This window comes from Idiotropiscis lumnitzeri, chromosome 9 (assembly GCF_059441095.1).
Source record: "Idiotropiscis lumnitzeri isolate Australia: NSW breed Sydney's pygmy pipehorse chromosome 9, RoL_Ilum_1.0, whole genome shotgun sequence".
In the NCBI taxonomy this organism is placed as follows: Eukaryota; Metazoa; Chordata; class Actinopteri; order Syngnathiformes; family Syngnathidae; genus Idiotropiscis; species Idiotropiscis lumnitzeri.
In genome coordinates, this window is record NC_142399.1 from 1,152,300 (window position 1) to 1,169,110 (window position 16,811).

General features: G+C 42.3%; 1 protein-coding gene across 6 annotated transcripts in view; it reads left to right on the forward strand.

The window, feature by feature from the left end:
- Window positions 1-16,811, forward strand: part of macrod2 (mono-ADP ribosylhydrolase 2) — a 288,212-nt gene that overhangs the window by 201,047 nt on the left and 70,354 nt on the right. For all 6 annotated transcript variants that reach the window (XM_088304534.1, XM_088304538.1, XM_088304536.1 and 3 more), the window contains 2 exons: window positions 3,848-3,878; window positions 15,432-15,505. In XM_088304534.1, coding sequence (XP_088160660.1) covers window positions 3,848-3,878; window positions 15,432-15,505 — 105 coding nt within the window. The remainder of the gene's footprint in view (window positions 1-3,847; window positions 3,879-15,431; window positions 15,506-16,811) is intronic.

Consider the following 16,811-nt stretch of genomic DNA (forward strand, 5'->3'; position numbering starts at 1 on the left):
TGAGATCTCCTCTGAAATCCCACTTTGATAGATGAGGAGTGCGCTTTGATCCTTTTTCTGCCCACCTGTAACTTTGGCTTCCGAGATGCAAATGACTTCAAATGCTACATGCCATGGACACGTCTTGTACATTTCAATGAAGCACTCATTGGAATTGTCACATTGGCCTGCAGGCATAACCGCTTTGATTTCTCCGTTGGTGAATGGGGAGTTTTAAATCAAGCAATTCTCGTGGATTAAGTGCATGGACATGATTTTTTTTCCCCTTTTCTTTCCTTCAGTCTTCCATATCACAATTCAGTGAAAATATCTTTTTTTTTTTTTTTTTTTTTTTTTAAAGTCTTTTCTGAGATTTGTAGTAAATGTAAAGTTCAAAGCTTTAAAAAAAAAGCTTCTGTTGACCTCTATATACTTTCCAATAAAATATTTGCCCAAGTTATAGCAGTGGGGAATGAATTTCCAATCATTTAAAAAAGGATGCATTACGATGATTCGTATTCTGTATATAAAAATACCGTCTTTGTGGTCGCATAAGAACACTCTTGCCGCTCGCTCAGATTTTCTAATCATACCTTCTCTCTGCAAACAAGCTCGAAGGCTTTCAGCTCCAGAGCGCAGCACCCTGGGTCCACTTCTATTTGCTCAGCCGGCTGAGACGAGGTGTTCCACTAGCACGAGTCACTGTGCCGGTCACTTGAGCTTTTTTTGCGGCATCTCGTTCACGTTCCTTCGCGTGAAGGTTGCAACTGCAGCCGGCCGCTTTCACTTTGCTCGAAGTTTACGGCATCACGTCCCGCTGCCAAACAAATGACTCGAGCTTGCAGGCTGCCGTAGCGCAGAATGCCGTTCATGCACTGAAGTCAACAAGTCTTTGCTCTGTTGATTGATTTTTATTGAACGTATAAACAGATAATAGAAATGAATTCACGTATTAAGGAAAATAGAGGGGAATAATTTTCGTATTTTCCGGACTATAAACTGCTACTTTTTTCCTCAATTTTGAACCATGCAGCTAATACAACGGTGCGGCTTTTCTGTGGATTTTTCTTTCACCGGTAGGGGGCGCCCTATAGTTCAGAAAATACACTAAATAAAACGTTATTTTTTTGGGGGGGGGCTGTTCTGTTTTATTCTATCATTTTTTAAAACAGAAAACTGTGGCATATAGGGGGGGAAAAGAGTTGCTGTGGCTTATATTTGGGTGCGCCTTATAGTCTGGAAAATACGGTAATAAGGTAAAATGCAGTTGTCCCAAATTGCTTAAGGATGTTTGTTTTCACCTCTCCGAAAGACCACTGCATTTTATGGGGAGTGAAAGGAATGAATAAATGTAGCAGCACCTATCCGCAGCATGAATCAATTTGCCCATGACGATGTACGACTCCAGTTCACCCCAATAGTGGCCTTAAAGGTCAAAATGTTAAAAAAACAAACAAATATTGGGAACACAAGTCTAGTCACGCTTCCAATAATCACAGTCGCTAGCGTTTGTCATTGTTCATACATTGTGAGCTGAAAAAGTGCTGAGGGGGAAAAAGGTGTTCCATTTTAAAATGATGTGATAGATTTGGGAGGAGCCTCGGAAACAGAATAATTTCCCAAGTGACCAATTTCGGAGCACTCCCTAAGCAAAAAGAATCATCAACACGGCAACATGTCAGGCGCGGCCTCATGCCGACGCGGGCCGACATGCTGACTCACTTCTAATGAGCAGCCGCAGATAAAAATAAGAACCTGAAGCAGGAATCAAAGGTCATGAGTGTCTATATAGTGCTGCCGCTTCTAATGATGGTTGGACAATCGCACAGTGTAAGCATATCTACAGGTATGCATGCTAACAACTAGCGTGCTTGCTTGTTTGGAAACAACGAAGAAAAGTAGCTTATGCTTTACTTTGCTTCCGCTATTGAGCAGCAAATCTTGGATTTAGCGGGCAGTTTTCAATGTCGTGCCGGGTCCGTGGATCACAAACGCGAGTGCTTCAGCTTTTCATATGTTACGAAGCATTTTGCCACAAGTTATTAGCAAACAGATCACATCAAGACGGCTGGCCAAGAATTTGTTTAGGCTTTAGGCCAAAAGCAGTCGATATTGCAAATGCATGAATTTACTCCATCGATGTTGTGGTGTTGTTGCGGGAATAGTTGGACTTTCTTGAAGCAGAAATGTTGCACTAGTTAAAGTCATCACGTCGTCATCTCAAACTCTAACATTAAATGTCGACGGACCCATTTTGGGGGGGGTTATACTCTCTTCTTTTGTGTTTTCCCGAGAAAGGATCACGTGCAGATACATCAATTGCAAAAAATGTTGGTGAAAATGCCATTGCGCTGAGCTTGGCACCACATTTAAAAAATGGCCCTGCTTCATCTTGTGTTATTTGTGTCAGAGTCAGACGGTCACCTGGAAAGGTCAAAGCTACTTTAAAAGATTTAAATCTCCCTGCAGAAGAAAAATCAACTTTGACAGGTGGAACTTTACAACTGGTTAATATGGATGCAAACGGAAGAGCATTCCTCTTGGCTTAAAAAAAGAAAATTATTGGGGGGGTAAAAACAATGAAAAATGAAGAATGACTTTATTCATTTATTGAACAAATATTCAGAAATAACCATAGGTCACAACAGCTAACCTTTAACGCTTGATTGTGTTATTTTAACAATGAAATATGGCTGGAAATCTGTGTTCTAATTTTAGTATTTGTCACATTTTTAATTGCATACAACTGAAGAGTTCTTTTGGACTCCGCCAATGAAAGATGGTGAAGGTGGTCTATGAAAAGTCGCTGATTCGGAGCGACGATGATGGTGGACTTGAAATAAAAATCCAAATGATGTCGGCGTTCTCCAGTGTTGCTTACATTTGTTTGATGATTTTTTATTTTTTATTTTTTTTGGGTCATCTCAAATCATTCTTGGATGTTGCTTTTAAAAGTGGTGTGTGATGCTGGACAGTAAAATTGCGCCGACCTTGAGATGTGGCCTTAGGATTTATTTGGTCTACAGACAGCCAATGAGCAAAACAATATCTCAAATTGGTTGCCATTTTTTTTTAATCTATTTCTTGAAATACAACCAAGATTTATATTCGGCGAACAAAACACAAAGTCTAAGCTTATATTTGATTTTCATGGCTTTATAGCCTCAATAAACAAACAATACAACATTTAATATATGTTCTTTGCAAAATAATATATTTACATGTATTAAGTATAACCGTATCTGTCTTGTAATTGACATGCAAAAACAAGCTTTAGATGTTTTTGCTTACTATTAAAGTAATATATTTGGTGCGCTAGTCTATTAGTGGTTGTAATATTAATCCATTAGTTAGATAGTGGTGACATTTATCTGTGTGTCATTTCTTAATGTTTTACTCGCTCATTATGAAGAATGTAGGAACCAAAACACGACTTCAGCTGCTTTTGAGGACAAATGGAAGCTTTGAATAAGAAAAAAAAATCTCTTTACTGTTTATTAATATACTAAAAAAGATAAATGTGAAATCGGGAAGCTCGGTGCAAGCCCGATGTATCATCATATATTTGCAGACACAACTAAAGAATAATGGAACTATTTTAAGCCATAAAGCCACGCTTGAAAAATGTTTGCTGCAAAGTGCTACAAAGCAAGAACTATTACACTCGGGTCACTTTTTAGGGAAGGGAAACACAAACGCTTGCATGGAGCCATTCATGGAACATTTGTACATCAAAATGTGTTTTTGCTTTTTCTTGGCATTTTGCAATTCAGCGTGAGATTGTCTGCGTAAAAATGTTGCTGAATTTGTGCCGTGCTTGTTCGCTGTGAATATACTTTGACCGATGTTTCTTTGACTCGTTTCACAGGCCTTCCCGTGTATCTCCACAGGAATCTACGGTAAGATTATTATTTATTATTTTTCTATTTGACTGTCAGATTTTTTTCTCTTTGTGATTTAGGACATTGCAAAGAGAATATTGAAACTTAACAAGAATGTTATCAAGTGAAATTAGCCAAAGCAATGCGACCGCCTGTTCTCAAATGATCTTTGCTTTGTGCTCTTTAACTCATTCACGACGAGCAGAGTAAAAAAAAAAAAAATGGAACTTTGACGTCTTTTGCCGTCAATGGCAGCAAATGGATTAAACAAGTCACTGTGTAAATACATCAAACTTGTTGATGCAAGAAGGCTTAGAAGTTATCCTAACCATTTTGAAACATAGTCACTATTGAGAAGTATTTCCGCGTTTGGGTTCCCCATGACATACATTTATTTATTTTTGTACTTGATCTGTAGATTTTCTTTTACTAACATTATTTTCATAACTGAATGTGAATAATTTCAAGTGACCACAAAGCCATTTTTTATTTCCTTTACTCCGTTTCAATGAAGTCAGTGTGAGTGCTGGTGTCGGTGCGACTTGTAATTGTGTTACGAGCGGTCTGCTGATTTCATGACTCCTTATTAACAAAATTGTGTGTACCTGCGGTGCAAACACTTTTCCCTCAAGCGTCGGTGAGCAAACGTTCGATCAAAACAAGAACTCGCGTGATACTTCATTGGGAGAAGAAAAAAAAAAGGAAAACAAAAGATGCAGATTGTCGTGTGACATCCGAGATATGGTAGCTCACAAAAGTGAGTGCGTCCATCTGATTTGTATCAATATTTTACTGCTTTTTTTGACGGTCAAAACTGACAAAATGACACTCGGTGCGCTTGTTAACCGGTGTGAAGATAATGTCACCTCAAAGTGCAAGCAACTCAACAAGTGTCACTGCTCAGATTCTATCGGAAACGCGGCATCAAACTGATTTGCCCGCAAACAGTTTGCTGAAGACATGGCTTGCGCAAACCGTGGTCTGACCAGACCACATATTTGCTTCCGATGATGATGACAAATACACCGTCAAGTGAATCTTGCCGAGAGTCAAGCGTGATGGTCGCAGTGTCGTGATCTGGAGATGCTTGCGTTCCGCACACGTGACAGACTTCCGACGTACAAACACCAAACTCACATCCGACAGAACGTGCAAAGGCTGCCTTTGCGAATAAGCAGCCATTAAAGGTGATGAAGTCACGAGGCATGTCTCCAGACTTTACAATTTTGAGCATCGGTGAGGCTGGTCCTGATGTCGTCTCAGTGGCACCCTTTGGAGCCTCAACTTTTCTTGTCACCAGGACATTTTGGAACGGTTCGAACGAGAAAAAACTGTTGGCGAACATTTGACGAACGTCCGGTGTCCGTTTGGCGAACGTTTCCGACCGTAAACCGACCCTGACGTGAATTGTGCTTTTTTGCTACCTTTGTCAACGCTTGCAAACGTTCGCCACTTGGTGGCCCAGGGACTCATAAGACCTCAAATTTGGTCATTCTTGGGCCTCTTCCTCGAATAACAAAATGATCCATTACGTTCGAATTTGATTGTTGGTTGTTCCGTTTTACGCCCATTTTTTATTTATTTTTTAATCCTCCAATCTCGTACACTGAGTACAATGTCAATAAAGGGCATTGTGATGTGATCAGGTTACATATGCACAAAAACCTCTGTCATCACTTTTTGTTTTATAAAAATGTGTCTTAGTGGGCAGAGAGGAGACTTGCCTGCCATTTAATGGAAAAGGTCATTCCAGAGGGAAGGAGCGGTAACAGGAATGGCTCGATTCCCCTCTTGTGCCATTGATTTGATTTGTGGCAAGTGAAAAAGTCATTTTGAGGTCTGGGATGAGTCCACGATATCTTAGTTGCTCGCCTTCCGCAACTCTCGTCATCGATTTCTTGCAGAGCCGGTGAAGTTTATCTTCAACTTTGTTCTCCGGCTGCGATCACACTCTGGGGAGCATGTCAAGACTGATGCATGTTATGATACCTTCCAGTGGTTAAAGAAAACAAAAACTTGCCCACCCCCCCTCCGTGTTACCGGACTTAGTCTCGGCTTGAATGCACTCTGGTATCTCTTCATTTCTCCCGAATGCGAGTCCGCCGCTATTTGAAGCCGCTGACAACCTGCTCATGTTGGCGCCTGCTAAAATGTCACAATCCGCTTTTTTGCTCTACACGGGCGACCCTGAGCCCCGTTTCGAACTTGGGAACCTTTCGACTGTGTCGCCGACAAGATCCCAACTTGCAACGTCCGACTGTCTATAAGCTAGCAGCTGTTTCAGTGCGACGGAGACCTTCCTGTAAGCAAAGTGGAGCTTGATTGTTGCTGTTCGCCGGTGAGGGCGAGCTTATTGCCGTCGACTGTGTTTATTGTGGTGTCGAGTGCTGCACTGCCAGTGGGGGCCCGTGGTCGCGCTCTGCCAGACACCCTCACTTCAAAGTACACGGCGGTGCCGAGCCAAGCGTGCTGCTGAGGGGAGGTATTAAAGCCTGTTCAATAAATAAACAGCTTAGCACTTCCCATAACGGCATCGGCAAAGAACAATGCCGCTGATTAAGGAGGAAGATCCAAACACGGCAGAGGGCAAGTAGAGGATGGGTTTTTTTGAAGAGGAACTACAGTACTCTATCTCAAGTTCTATTGTTTGTGCATTTCCTCTCTGTTCCTTGAAACTAACTTGCTCGGTCAAGGGATTCCAATTTTTTGGGACAAGAAGTTCGACGGTAAATTAATGTATTGCTCATCAGGGAGTGTTTCAAAGTTTAAAATCAGGCGCATCTGCCTGTAGCGTGCCAAAGTGCTTGACTCGGATATGCGATACAGTCAAAAAGCCACTTGACAAAAACCAGTAAAAAGTCGTGGGCGAGCGACATGGGAAAGGGAAAAAAGCCATCCGATGAGAGAGAAGCAAAGTTTACAACTTCCAAGACAGACAAGCCTGATTTGCGTAATATGTGGCACGGGCTTGCAAATGAGGCAATGACGCCTGAGGAAAATTTCTATTCCATATGACTGAAAATGAACCTTCCCACGGTTCGAAGGCACCATTGTCTAGTTTTTGGATTTGGTGACGTGTTTGTGTGTTTTCAGTGCAGAGCAAAACTATTTTAAAAATGTAACGTTATTCAAGGAGAGATTATTTTCTAATCAGAGATCCATTTTTTTTTTCGTTATATTTTTTGTTCGGAAACCAACAGGGAGGATCAAAATCAAAACCCTTATTTGAAAAAAAAAATGGCTGGACTATTTGTGTATTTACGCTCTGTTGAATGGAATTAACAACAACACTACCGTATTTTCTGTATACAAGCCGCAGCAACCCTTTTTGAGAAAAAAAACAAAAAACGATATTTAGCGTATTTTCTGAACGATAGAGCGCCCCCTACTGGTGAAAGAAAAATCCACAGAAAAGCTGCACCGTTGTATTTGCCGCATGGTTCAAAATTGAGGAAAAAACGTCGTTGAGCATTTATGCAATCTATCCTTGCACAAATCATTGCCGCTTGCGACTGTTGTGAAAGAAAACAATCAGGAACGCGGTATCAAAGGTCGTTTGTGTTGGGAAAAAGAGATTTGTCAGGAAAGCTGATGCTAATTGACACGCTTTATTCCAGAGGACTCAGTCACCACTGACAGATGATGGCAGAGCGGGAAGATTGGGTGGCGCGGTGGGGCACCGGGGGTCCGGTCCACACATTGGAAGAAAAATGAGGACTCACACTGAGCCGACACTCTAATCTCTCAATCAGGTCCATTAACCACAACAGAATTTCAGCACGGACAGTGTGTTGGAAGTACCGCCCGTAAACAAACGGGTACCCGCTGCGGGCCGCGGGGTCACCTAGCATGATCGAGGTTATTAAGTGTTGGTCTTGTTTGGACATCAATCACAGCCACGTGACCTGCGTTTAGATGGATTATTCCTTCCACGGTGGAGGCGCTTCTTAATGTCTCGCAAGTGCAAAAAGTCACATGAGAGGTCACTTTGCCTTTATTTAGACTTTTCCCGTCTTCACGGCCTTCTTTTTTGCTTCAACGTCAGCAAAGCTAACCATGAAAACTCTTTTCCAGCCGGGTTATGGATAATTATTGATATCGTAGCTGCTGCGGAAAAACATTTTCTTGTCACGATTTGTTTCGGAAGCATCTGCACAGATCAAGCCGGTGCCTCCGCTGACGCAAAAGCGACAACATTCCCAGTTTGTCTGCTTTGCACCTGACAATTGTCTTGGCACACTTACTTTTGTAAGGCAATCCAAGTAGTGAGCTGACCTCAGCGCAGAGATACTCCTGCTCCTCATCCCACTTGCGGTATCCGACGTCGTGTGAATCCCGGTTGACTTCCTGGTCACCCTCCACCTCATGTGTCTCACTGATAAATGGAAAGACGTACGACTGCCCGGTGCCGCGATGAGATCGGCACTTGTAATCCAGCCAAACTGGACTGGATTGTCCATGTTGTCATTTTCCACGTCTGTCCAGATCAAAGGTGTTAAGTGCGAAGGAGTCTTTCCTCCAAGGCGGCAACACACCGGCCGTCTTCATTCCTGTGGGATTAAGAAAGCTTGGAGACATTTATGACACCTTATCTTTCAACGGTGTTATCTTGCCTTTTGTCGCCAGAGATGGCCAGGCCGGTTCACTCCTTCTGGCGAAACCTTCCAACGGTGAGCTTGCCCTGGTTGGCAAAAGCGCAGACGTTTCGAAAGCAAATTTGCAGTAAGTGGTGCTGGTCAGGTCATTTTTGTTTGTGTAGGAAGGATGACAATAAATTGGGTCAAAATGGGAATTTTTCTTTGCAGTAATTTAATAAACAAAAAAAGTTTTGTGGAAAACAGCCCATTAGAAATGTATTTATTTCTTTGATTTATATTTTACCCAACTGCTTTCGGCTGTAAGTCGTGTGACGTTGTATTGCCAATATATTCCACAAAGAAAATAAACAGAGCTCCGATAGACCAGCAACGTAGTTGCATGAGACTGCCCTCCCCCAAAAAGTGGCTAATTTCAACAAAGCAAAAAAGATGGTGCGTAAAGAGTGTGTAAATCTTGATCCATGCGCTATTTTCAGACCTGTTAAAATGATGAAATGAAATTAAAAACAAACATTGCGAATGCAGCGTAGGTCTCCTTTGAATTTGTCAAATACAGCCTGTCCACTCTTTTGAATGTTTTTAAAGGTGCTGTTAATTTTAGCATTTAGGACAAAGCAGGCCATCACCTCAGCGGAACGTTTCCAACAAAAGCTCATTCTGGCTCGTGACGTGAAATCGGATGTCCTTCTTCCTCCTTTCTTTTTCTGCCGGTCTTCCTCACATTCTGCGGCGCACTTCCAAATGTTTTTGTCTCTTTCTCCTTTTGTGGGCTACAAAGTCGGTCATGGTCACCGCCTGCTTCTCTTTGCCTCTGTTAGGGCTGAAAGAAGCTTCGGGCACATTGCCGTTTGGACTTGTTCGGCACTTGGACGTCCTCAACCTCGGGGTCGCGTACCCGTCCTGAGGGCGGCGATACGATGACAAAGCGTTGCTTTTCTTTTTCCACTCGGCTTGGCGCCGATTTCAGCCATGGAACGATCGTCCTTGCTGATCTTAAACATTTCCCTGTGCTGATGTTTGCGCAGCTTTTGACGCCATTCCGTGTCCGGTCTTTCAGGCACAATATTTTCGTTCTCCTGAGCATCTGAACATCATTCCAACAGGTTCCTCTTTCTCCAACTCTTCACATACGTGGATCCCCTCAGATACTTTTGATATTTCATGTTCTGATTCAATTTCGGACTGGTCTGATACACTTTCAATGGTGAGCTCCGCCATATTCTCTTGGTATGATGTCACACTTCCGAGTTTGTCGCCCGGCAGAATATAAATATGATTATGGATGCGGTTAATATTTGTCGACCGAGTGCATGTGAAGCCTTTTCAGTCTTTCGTCTGATTAAGGGTTATATTAATAGACTTGACTTAAAAAAATCATTAGTGTGCACACCGGTGTCTTTCCTTTCAATATCAGGGCTCATTTTGTGACTTCATAAAATTCTAAGTGGCTTGCTCACAGACGTATTGTTTTCTTATAAATAGGCAGCTCATAAAAGTTATTTAATTTTAAGACACTCATCTCAGATGCTTCCGTTTAAGAGTCTTCCCATCGTTTACATTTTTCTCGCCTCTTTGTTTTGGCTCTGGTGAATTTCCAAAATGTTATATTCCGTAACCTTAAGCACAAAATTGCTTGACGGTAGACAGTTCATCAAAATGAACGGCATTCAGAGACCTTGACCAACTCCAACTTTAGGGATGGAGAAACCTTGATAACATAAACTCTCCTTTAAAAAAAGGAACTGCTTTTGTTGTTTTTGTTTTTTTCCAGCAAGAGCATGCCAGTGAGATGCATTCTCATTGGAATTCCCCCCCCTCGACAAGCGTAGAACTTAAAAAGCAGTTTGCTTCTCAAAGCCACTGAAGAATCGCAAAGGATGGCTTACGTGCTGCCGTACGTGAAAAGCGGTTGCGATATAAGAGCAAAGAGTGCTTAGGATTTTTTTCATTGGCCAGGCTCGAGTTTGGCTTAATGACTTCCTTCCTCTCGCTTTCTCAGGTGAGATAGCGGCACCTTGTCACTTCATCTCGCAAAAGACAAAACACCTGAGCTGCAGACGTTGCTTGTGAAGGTTAACTCTGTAGATGTGAGAGAAGCGCAACGCTCGCAAGATGTTTGTCATGCAATTTTCTGACGCGTTCCACTTCAAGGTTTGTCATGTTTTGAATCATGATCTTGCCTTTTACACGCCAAGAATGGAATGCAAACTGCAAATTAGACTATTTAAACTAAATAATCACTTGAACTGTCATTTCTCAAGATTAAACTAATGACTAGTGATTTATTATAATTATTATTTTCATAAAAAATGAATAAGGAATAAATTAAGAAATATCACAAAATGATGTTATTTTTTGTTTTTGTTTTGGAGGTGGGGGGGGTATGCCAGGATTTTATTAACCTTAATCCAAAAAGTTCAGAACTAAAAATATGGATTTTAATGAATTTTCATGACTAAAATAAACATTTTTTTAATTTTTTATGATTTTATTTTTAAATTACATTTTTACATTTGTATTTATATTTTTGTGTTAATTAAATTTGATGTTGCGTATTTGCTGTGGTCACTTTTTTCTGAATCTGCCTTTTCAGGTTGCAGGATGTATTATGAGAATAATATACAAGTACACATTGCATCAGTATCTCTTTTTTATTTATTTTTTTTAACAAGATGCGTGTCCTAGAAATCCCGCTCACACCCACCATCTCTTTGGCGTGTTGTGCTTTGTGATGAAGTAGAGGAGCCTTGAGCAGAAATAACATGGTACCACCTGAGTCCTCATCAGCGCCACGACACGGCGCATATCCCATCAGTGCGCCTCACGAAGACAAATCTCCCTGAGCCAGCCGTATTCCCAACATAGGACAGACCCGAGCCAAGCGGCACTGAGACCCTCGATGGCCCACCATCACGGCACCGGACTCCACTTGTCAAAGCTGACAGATTAGCTTTCACCGAAACCTTCACACTGCACAGACACAGAGAAAGGAGAACCGGTAAAATAAATCCCTTCCAGTGATCTGAAATCAGTTTGTGGTGTTTGCACATCATAAGGCTGAGCTTCAACTCGTATATGTTGGCAGCGGCCCACTTTTTCCGAAACGCAGTGCGGCATGTTCTTTTGCCCTTTAGTTATCTCTGTGTTCACGTTTTGCAAAGTGTTCCCATCTGCTGGGAAATTTGCGCGCAGCTTTGCACACATTTTAGGTCAAAAATGTTGATTATCCAAATAAGAAAAACAGTTTGCAAAAACATGTTTTGTTTTTTTTTTAATTTTGATCTGAATACCCGAATTTTCAGTTGGATCTCTGAAAAGCAAAATATTCGATAGCTGCAGCATTTGATATTGCGAGTGATAGCAAGACAGCTAGCGTGGCCGAGCATATTTTTCATTTGCACGATGCAAATTGCTGGAATGTAAGAAGCACCTGCCGCCGACTCTGCTGCTCACACTTTTCAGCTGCAGATGACGACCAAGATGATTACGAGCCAAGATGACCTCTCTGGTGGCGGTAACAAGAATAACACACCCGGGGGCATATTTACTGGGATAGTTCTCATTCGTTGACGTGGAAGACGCTAAGCGATGAAGTGTCGCTTCTCGTATGAAGAGCAAAAATGATGGCATATGGCCAAGCAAAAGCCAAATGAAAGATGGTCGTTGAAATGAATGAAGTCCAAACAACCATGTTCTCAGGGGCGTATTTAAGCTTATGGTCGGGCTAATGTCTGCTAGCTAACGTTGCTCATTAGCCAAACGGCAGAGAACCTCCAAGGCTTGACCTTGACCCCCGTCAAATGCGAGTTTTACAAACCGCCTCTTTCACCAAAGTTTGGAGTGTTTTTGTGATGTTCATACGTGAGTCCGTCTGGCGCTGGTCAGGTTTGCTTTGTGCCTGGAGGTGCAATTTGGGGTGCTTTAAAAGATAAGAGCAGCATGCTGATGTGCTGCGCTGTGATTGACAGCTTGGGCTCACTTTTATATTTCGAGAGACGGACGGACGGACAGCCCGGATGATGGCGACGCACACATTTAACATGAAATATTCTATTGTTGCAAGTATTGGGCTTCAAAAGAGTTGAGGTGGCATCATGGTCTTTTTTTTTCTTTGTATGTTCCACTCACTTGGGTAATATCACTTTTTTTTTAAATCAAATACTTAACTTGGTTGCACTTTACCCGTATTTTCCAAAACGAGGCAAAATGACGTATGATGCGTAACTCTTGGAAAGAAGTCGCCAAAGTCGAGCAAAAAAAAATAAATTGTCAAATTATAATTGATAGAAACTCAAAGCATTTTAAAAATATACTTTGTGCATTTAATGCGACAAAATCCATTTGGATACCGGCGTACATTTGACGTCCGATACTTTGACTCGAGTCATATTTTACAAGACGACTTTCAGTTCATTTATGCGAGTCTGACGAGGTCTCGTGCGCTTTCGACTGTTCTCCTTTGAGTCCCAGAGCACATTTGGACCCAACACGCGTCCACACTGGCATTCACAGCTTTGGGCAACATGGAAATCTTCAATAATCCTCCAAGCGTCTTTGAGGGCTGCAGGAGGAAATTGGTGTACACAGAAAACGCGTGCAAACCCACAAAGATGTTCCAAACTTCGATTGAAGCGCAGATCTCCTGTCTATTTGATTAGATGTTCTCGCAAATCCAAAATCATTTGTCAATTCACAATAAGCCCAACTATACTTTGAAATGTTCTTTGCGGCCTTCCGATTGCATCACATTCCATCATGCAGGTGTATGCAAAATGTGGCTTCTGTTTTACGGAAGGCGTCCACTTCTTCCTTTTTTGTATTATGAGTGAGCAGTGATGTGTGTGCCGCATCATTTCCCGATCAATAAGGAGCCTTGGAAAAAGTGGTGCACTGAATTGCGTCAATGTTCCCACCACCGTTTGCCCATATCTGGTGACCAGATGTTCTATTCTGACTGAGTCACATTCAGCCTAATTCACTTGATTTATTTTTCTGGAGGCATCACACACTGAGCGCAAATGCGGACCTTACATCTCATTTATTCGCTTTCCTTTCCTGCACTTATTTTTATGACACCCTTTTCCGAGACAGCTGCTTGCCTCCCCCCCCCCCCCACACACCGCTTTTTTGTCTTCCTCACATCTGTTCACCAATACGACATGACAAGCGTGCTTTGAAATGTTGGAATGAAAAGTTAATTTCATGCACAAAATAGAAAACGCGATAACATTTCCGAGGCAAGTCGGCTCACCTACGAGCTGACTCGGCGCGCTGGATTTGCTTCTTCGCAAAGAGTTGCTGCAGCCGAGTTGCTCAGGACTGAACGCTCGGTGAACTACCTTGCAAACGCGCAACCTCAGAGCTGACACGCTGTCACTGCCGGCTGCGATGCTGCTCGCATCGTGCTTGTTGAGCAGCTCAGCGACGTGTCTTCGCCGCTTTTGGTGGAACGCAACTTTTCCTGCAGGGAAATAAAGGGAGGAAAACAACAAAAAAAAAAAAAGATAAACATCAATAGCCAGACAGCGGCGAGTTGTGTGAAATGTTTCATTTCTGCCGTCAAGTCCATAAAGTTTAGCGAACTCTTATTGACTTTGACCTGGAGTCCTCTTGCGTGCGAGGTGACATCATTCAAATTGATTGCTTTCGCTTCTCCCTTTTTCTTCACACGCACCTTAAAATGTTCTTGCAACCCCCGTAAACCGCTTTCGTAGGTCAGCCGATGTTATATCCATGGCCATGACCCGGCAAGAAAAAAGGGATCGGAGAAAGTGAGCCGTGCAATAACCAACCGGCGGCGAGTGTCGCATGGCCCTTGTAGCGCCTGATTTGGGTTGAAATTGAGGTCTTGACATCTGTCATGACGGCAAGACGCCGCCCTCCGCAATGTCTGCTCCCTTAGGCAACGCTTATTATATGAAAGAGCGCCCATGCCGCTGGCTTGCCTTCAAATGATTTTACATCGGACATCGTTTTTCTAGTTTGCATGATTCTAAACGGGATGCGCCGGCTCCATGACCGCGAACGGACGCCCTGAGAATTGTCGGCCGGACGCATCCAATTGTTGCATTCGTTTTGTGCGGTCCGCTTTCCGTGTAGGCAGAGAGAAAACGAGCAGCTGCAATGTGATTTATTCAAGATCGTGGCTGATCTTGCGTCTTGAAAAGTGAAAGGAAGTTGCAACGCTTGAAATCGTCTTGTTTGTCAATACGCGCGTTGAAACTTGAAGCCATTCACAAAAGAAGCCATTCTGACCTGTGACCAAACTTTGATTTGCCTGATCGGCTCATTTCAGTGCACGGTGAGAATTGCCGCTGGTTTCTCCAAATCCACACGGCAGCATAACGAGTCGCTCCGATTACCGTCGTGGCTTAAGACATTTGGGCCACTCTGATTTCAAAACGACTTTGTTGAACATGCTGGATTGTTTTGGCCCGACTTGTCACCGACCACAAATGAGCGCCCAGCTGGTTGACAGTCATGTGCAATCAATCATAAATGGTGTTGACGAGGAAGCGCAGTGGAGAATCCAAAATCAAAACAGTCGTGACGTCTCCAGTCCTTTGACCAAAGCCCTTTTTTTTTTTTTTTTTTTTCCTGCCCTGAAGAAACCACAAACTACGGCCACTTCCTCATCATCATCCACCACGTTTCTTTATTCTCACGTTTTATCTCAAAGTTTTGCAAGCTTTCTCATCTGTTCCGGGAATATTTGTGAATGAAATCGGCTTGTTTGCGATGTGTTGATTTAGCCGTGTGGCTGCACACCGCACACTGTACGCTCCAAATTTTTATTTTGGAGTTTTCCTAAATGTCATATTGTGTAATAGTTGTTTTTTTTATTTTTTTTAACACGACTCGTCACGGAGTGCTTTTGGAAAATCAATGGAATGGAATAAAAAACGTGCATATTTTTGTAACTTCCACCTGTCGTTCATGTCATCATGTTGTCGTTGTTTCTTTCCTTTTGCAGGATTTCCCAATGAGCCCGCAGGTGACATTGCCCTGAGCACCGTTAAAAGTTGGATTGAAGAGAATCCTAATACGGTAAGACATGTTTGTGTTTTGTTTTTTTGTGGTGACTCATTCCAAATGAGCATGACCGGGCCACCACAGTGAGACAGAAGACTAATTTTCACGCGTCCTTGTACTTGATGACATCTCGTCTATCAACAATCCAGTTTGAGGTCTGCATTCCTCATCAAATTAAAAGCGAGTCTGAGACTAATCAGACCTTAAATGCTCTGTTGATTCTTTAATTGGCTTTGGCTGACGAGTACGAGCAAACTGGAGAACATAAACACATCTCGTGACTTTTTTGTGTTACTTGAATTTCCGAGGTCTTAAATGGTCTGGACGTGACAAAGACTTTCATGCTTCGTAAATAAATTGTAAACAGTGATTTTTTTTTTCTTTTTTTGGACAACGTATCACAAGTGGAAAGTATGAGAAATTGAATGAATCAATATAATTAATGAAAACGAATTAAAATAAATGATCCTTTTTCATTACGGAAAATAGCAACTTTACCAATGACTTTGTATAAATAATTTTGTAGCAATGCCATAAAATGAGGTTGGACGTTCAAATCCTTCCTGCATTCTTACTTGCATGAGATTCCACAGGGATCGCAATCTCGATACGCAGTTTAGAAAAAGGATGAATGCATAAAAAATGCTATCAAATGTTTTCTTTTCCCCATCAAATTCTCTAGATTAATTTTTATTCACCCTTAAATGGTTAAGAACAGGCAGTCAGCGACATTAAATATGACACCGAACATTAACCTGCAAGTAATTGAACCGTCAGCGGTCATCTTTATGTCCTGTGACGCGCTTCTTCTCCCGTCGTTTGAAGCGCACAACTTGATATGCTCCAGCAACCCTCGGCTGCTTTTACGGATGCTGCGAAGAAGCAGTCAAATCTTACCTGCTGCTGGATTACTTTGCGACTGACGTGTGACAAGACTCTGCCTGATGATTGCTTGGAGGTGCATCTGGGGAACTCCGTTCACACGCTGTCTTTACACGAAGCATACTGGTGATGCTGACGAGCGGGCTTTAGGCTGACTGTTATGTGAGGACTTTAAATTGCTCCTACTGTAGGTGTGAATGTGAGGGTGATTGGTTTGGCGTCTATATGTGCCCTGCAGTTTAATGAGGACCAACCCAGATTGTATCGTGCCTCGCAGAAAAAAATCAGCTTGGATAAGTCGTCGCTCTGGCTGGCACTTCGATAAACATTTACATATGAACTTTTATCCGTCAATGGCGGTAAACGAGTTGATTAACTTGTACATAGTGACTGTTGGAGTGTTTATATTTAGTTGCACGCTAAATATGCAGCTGCATGT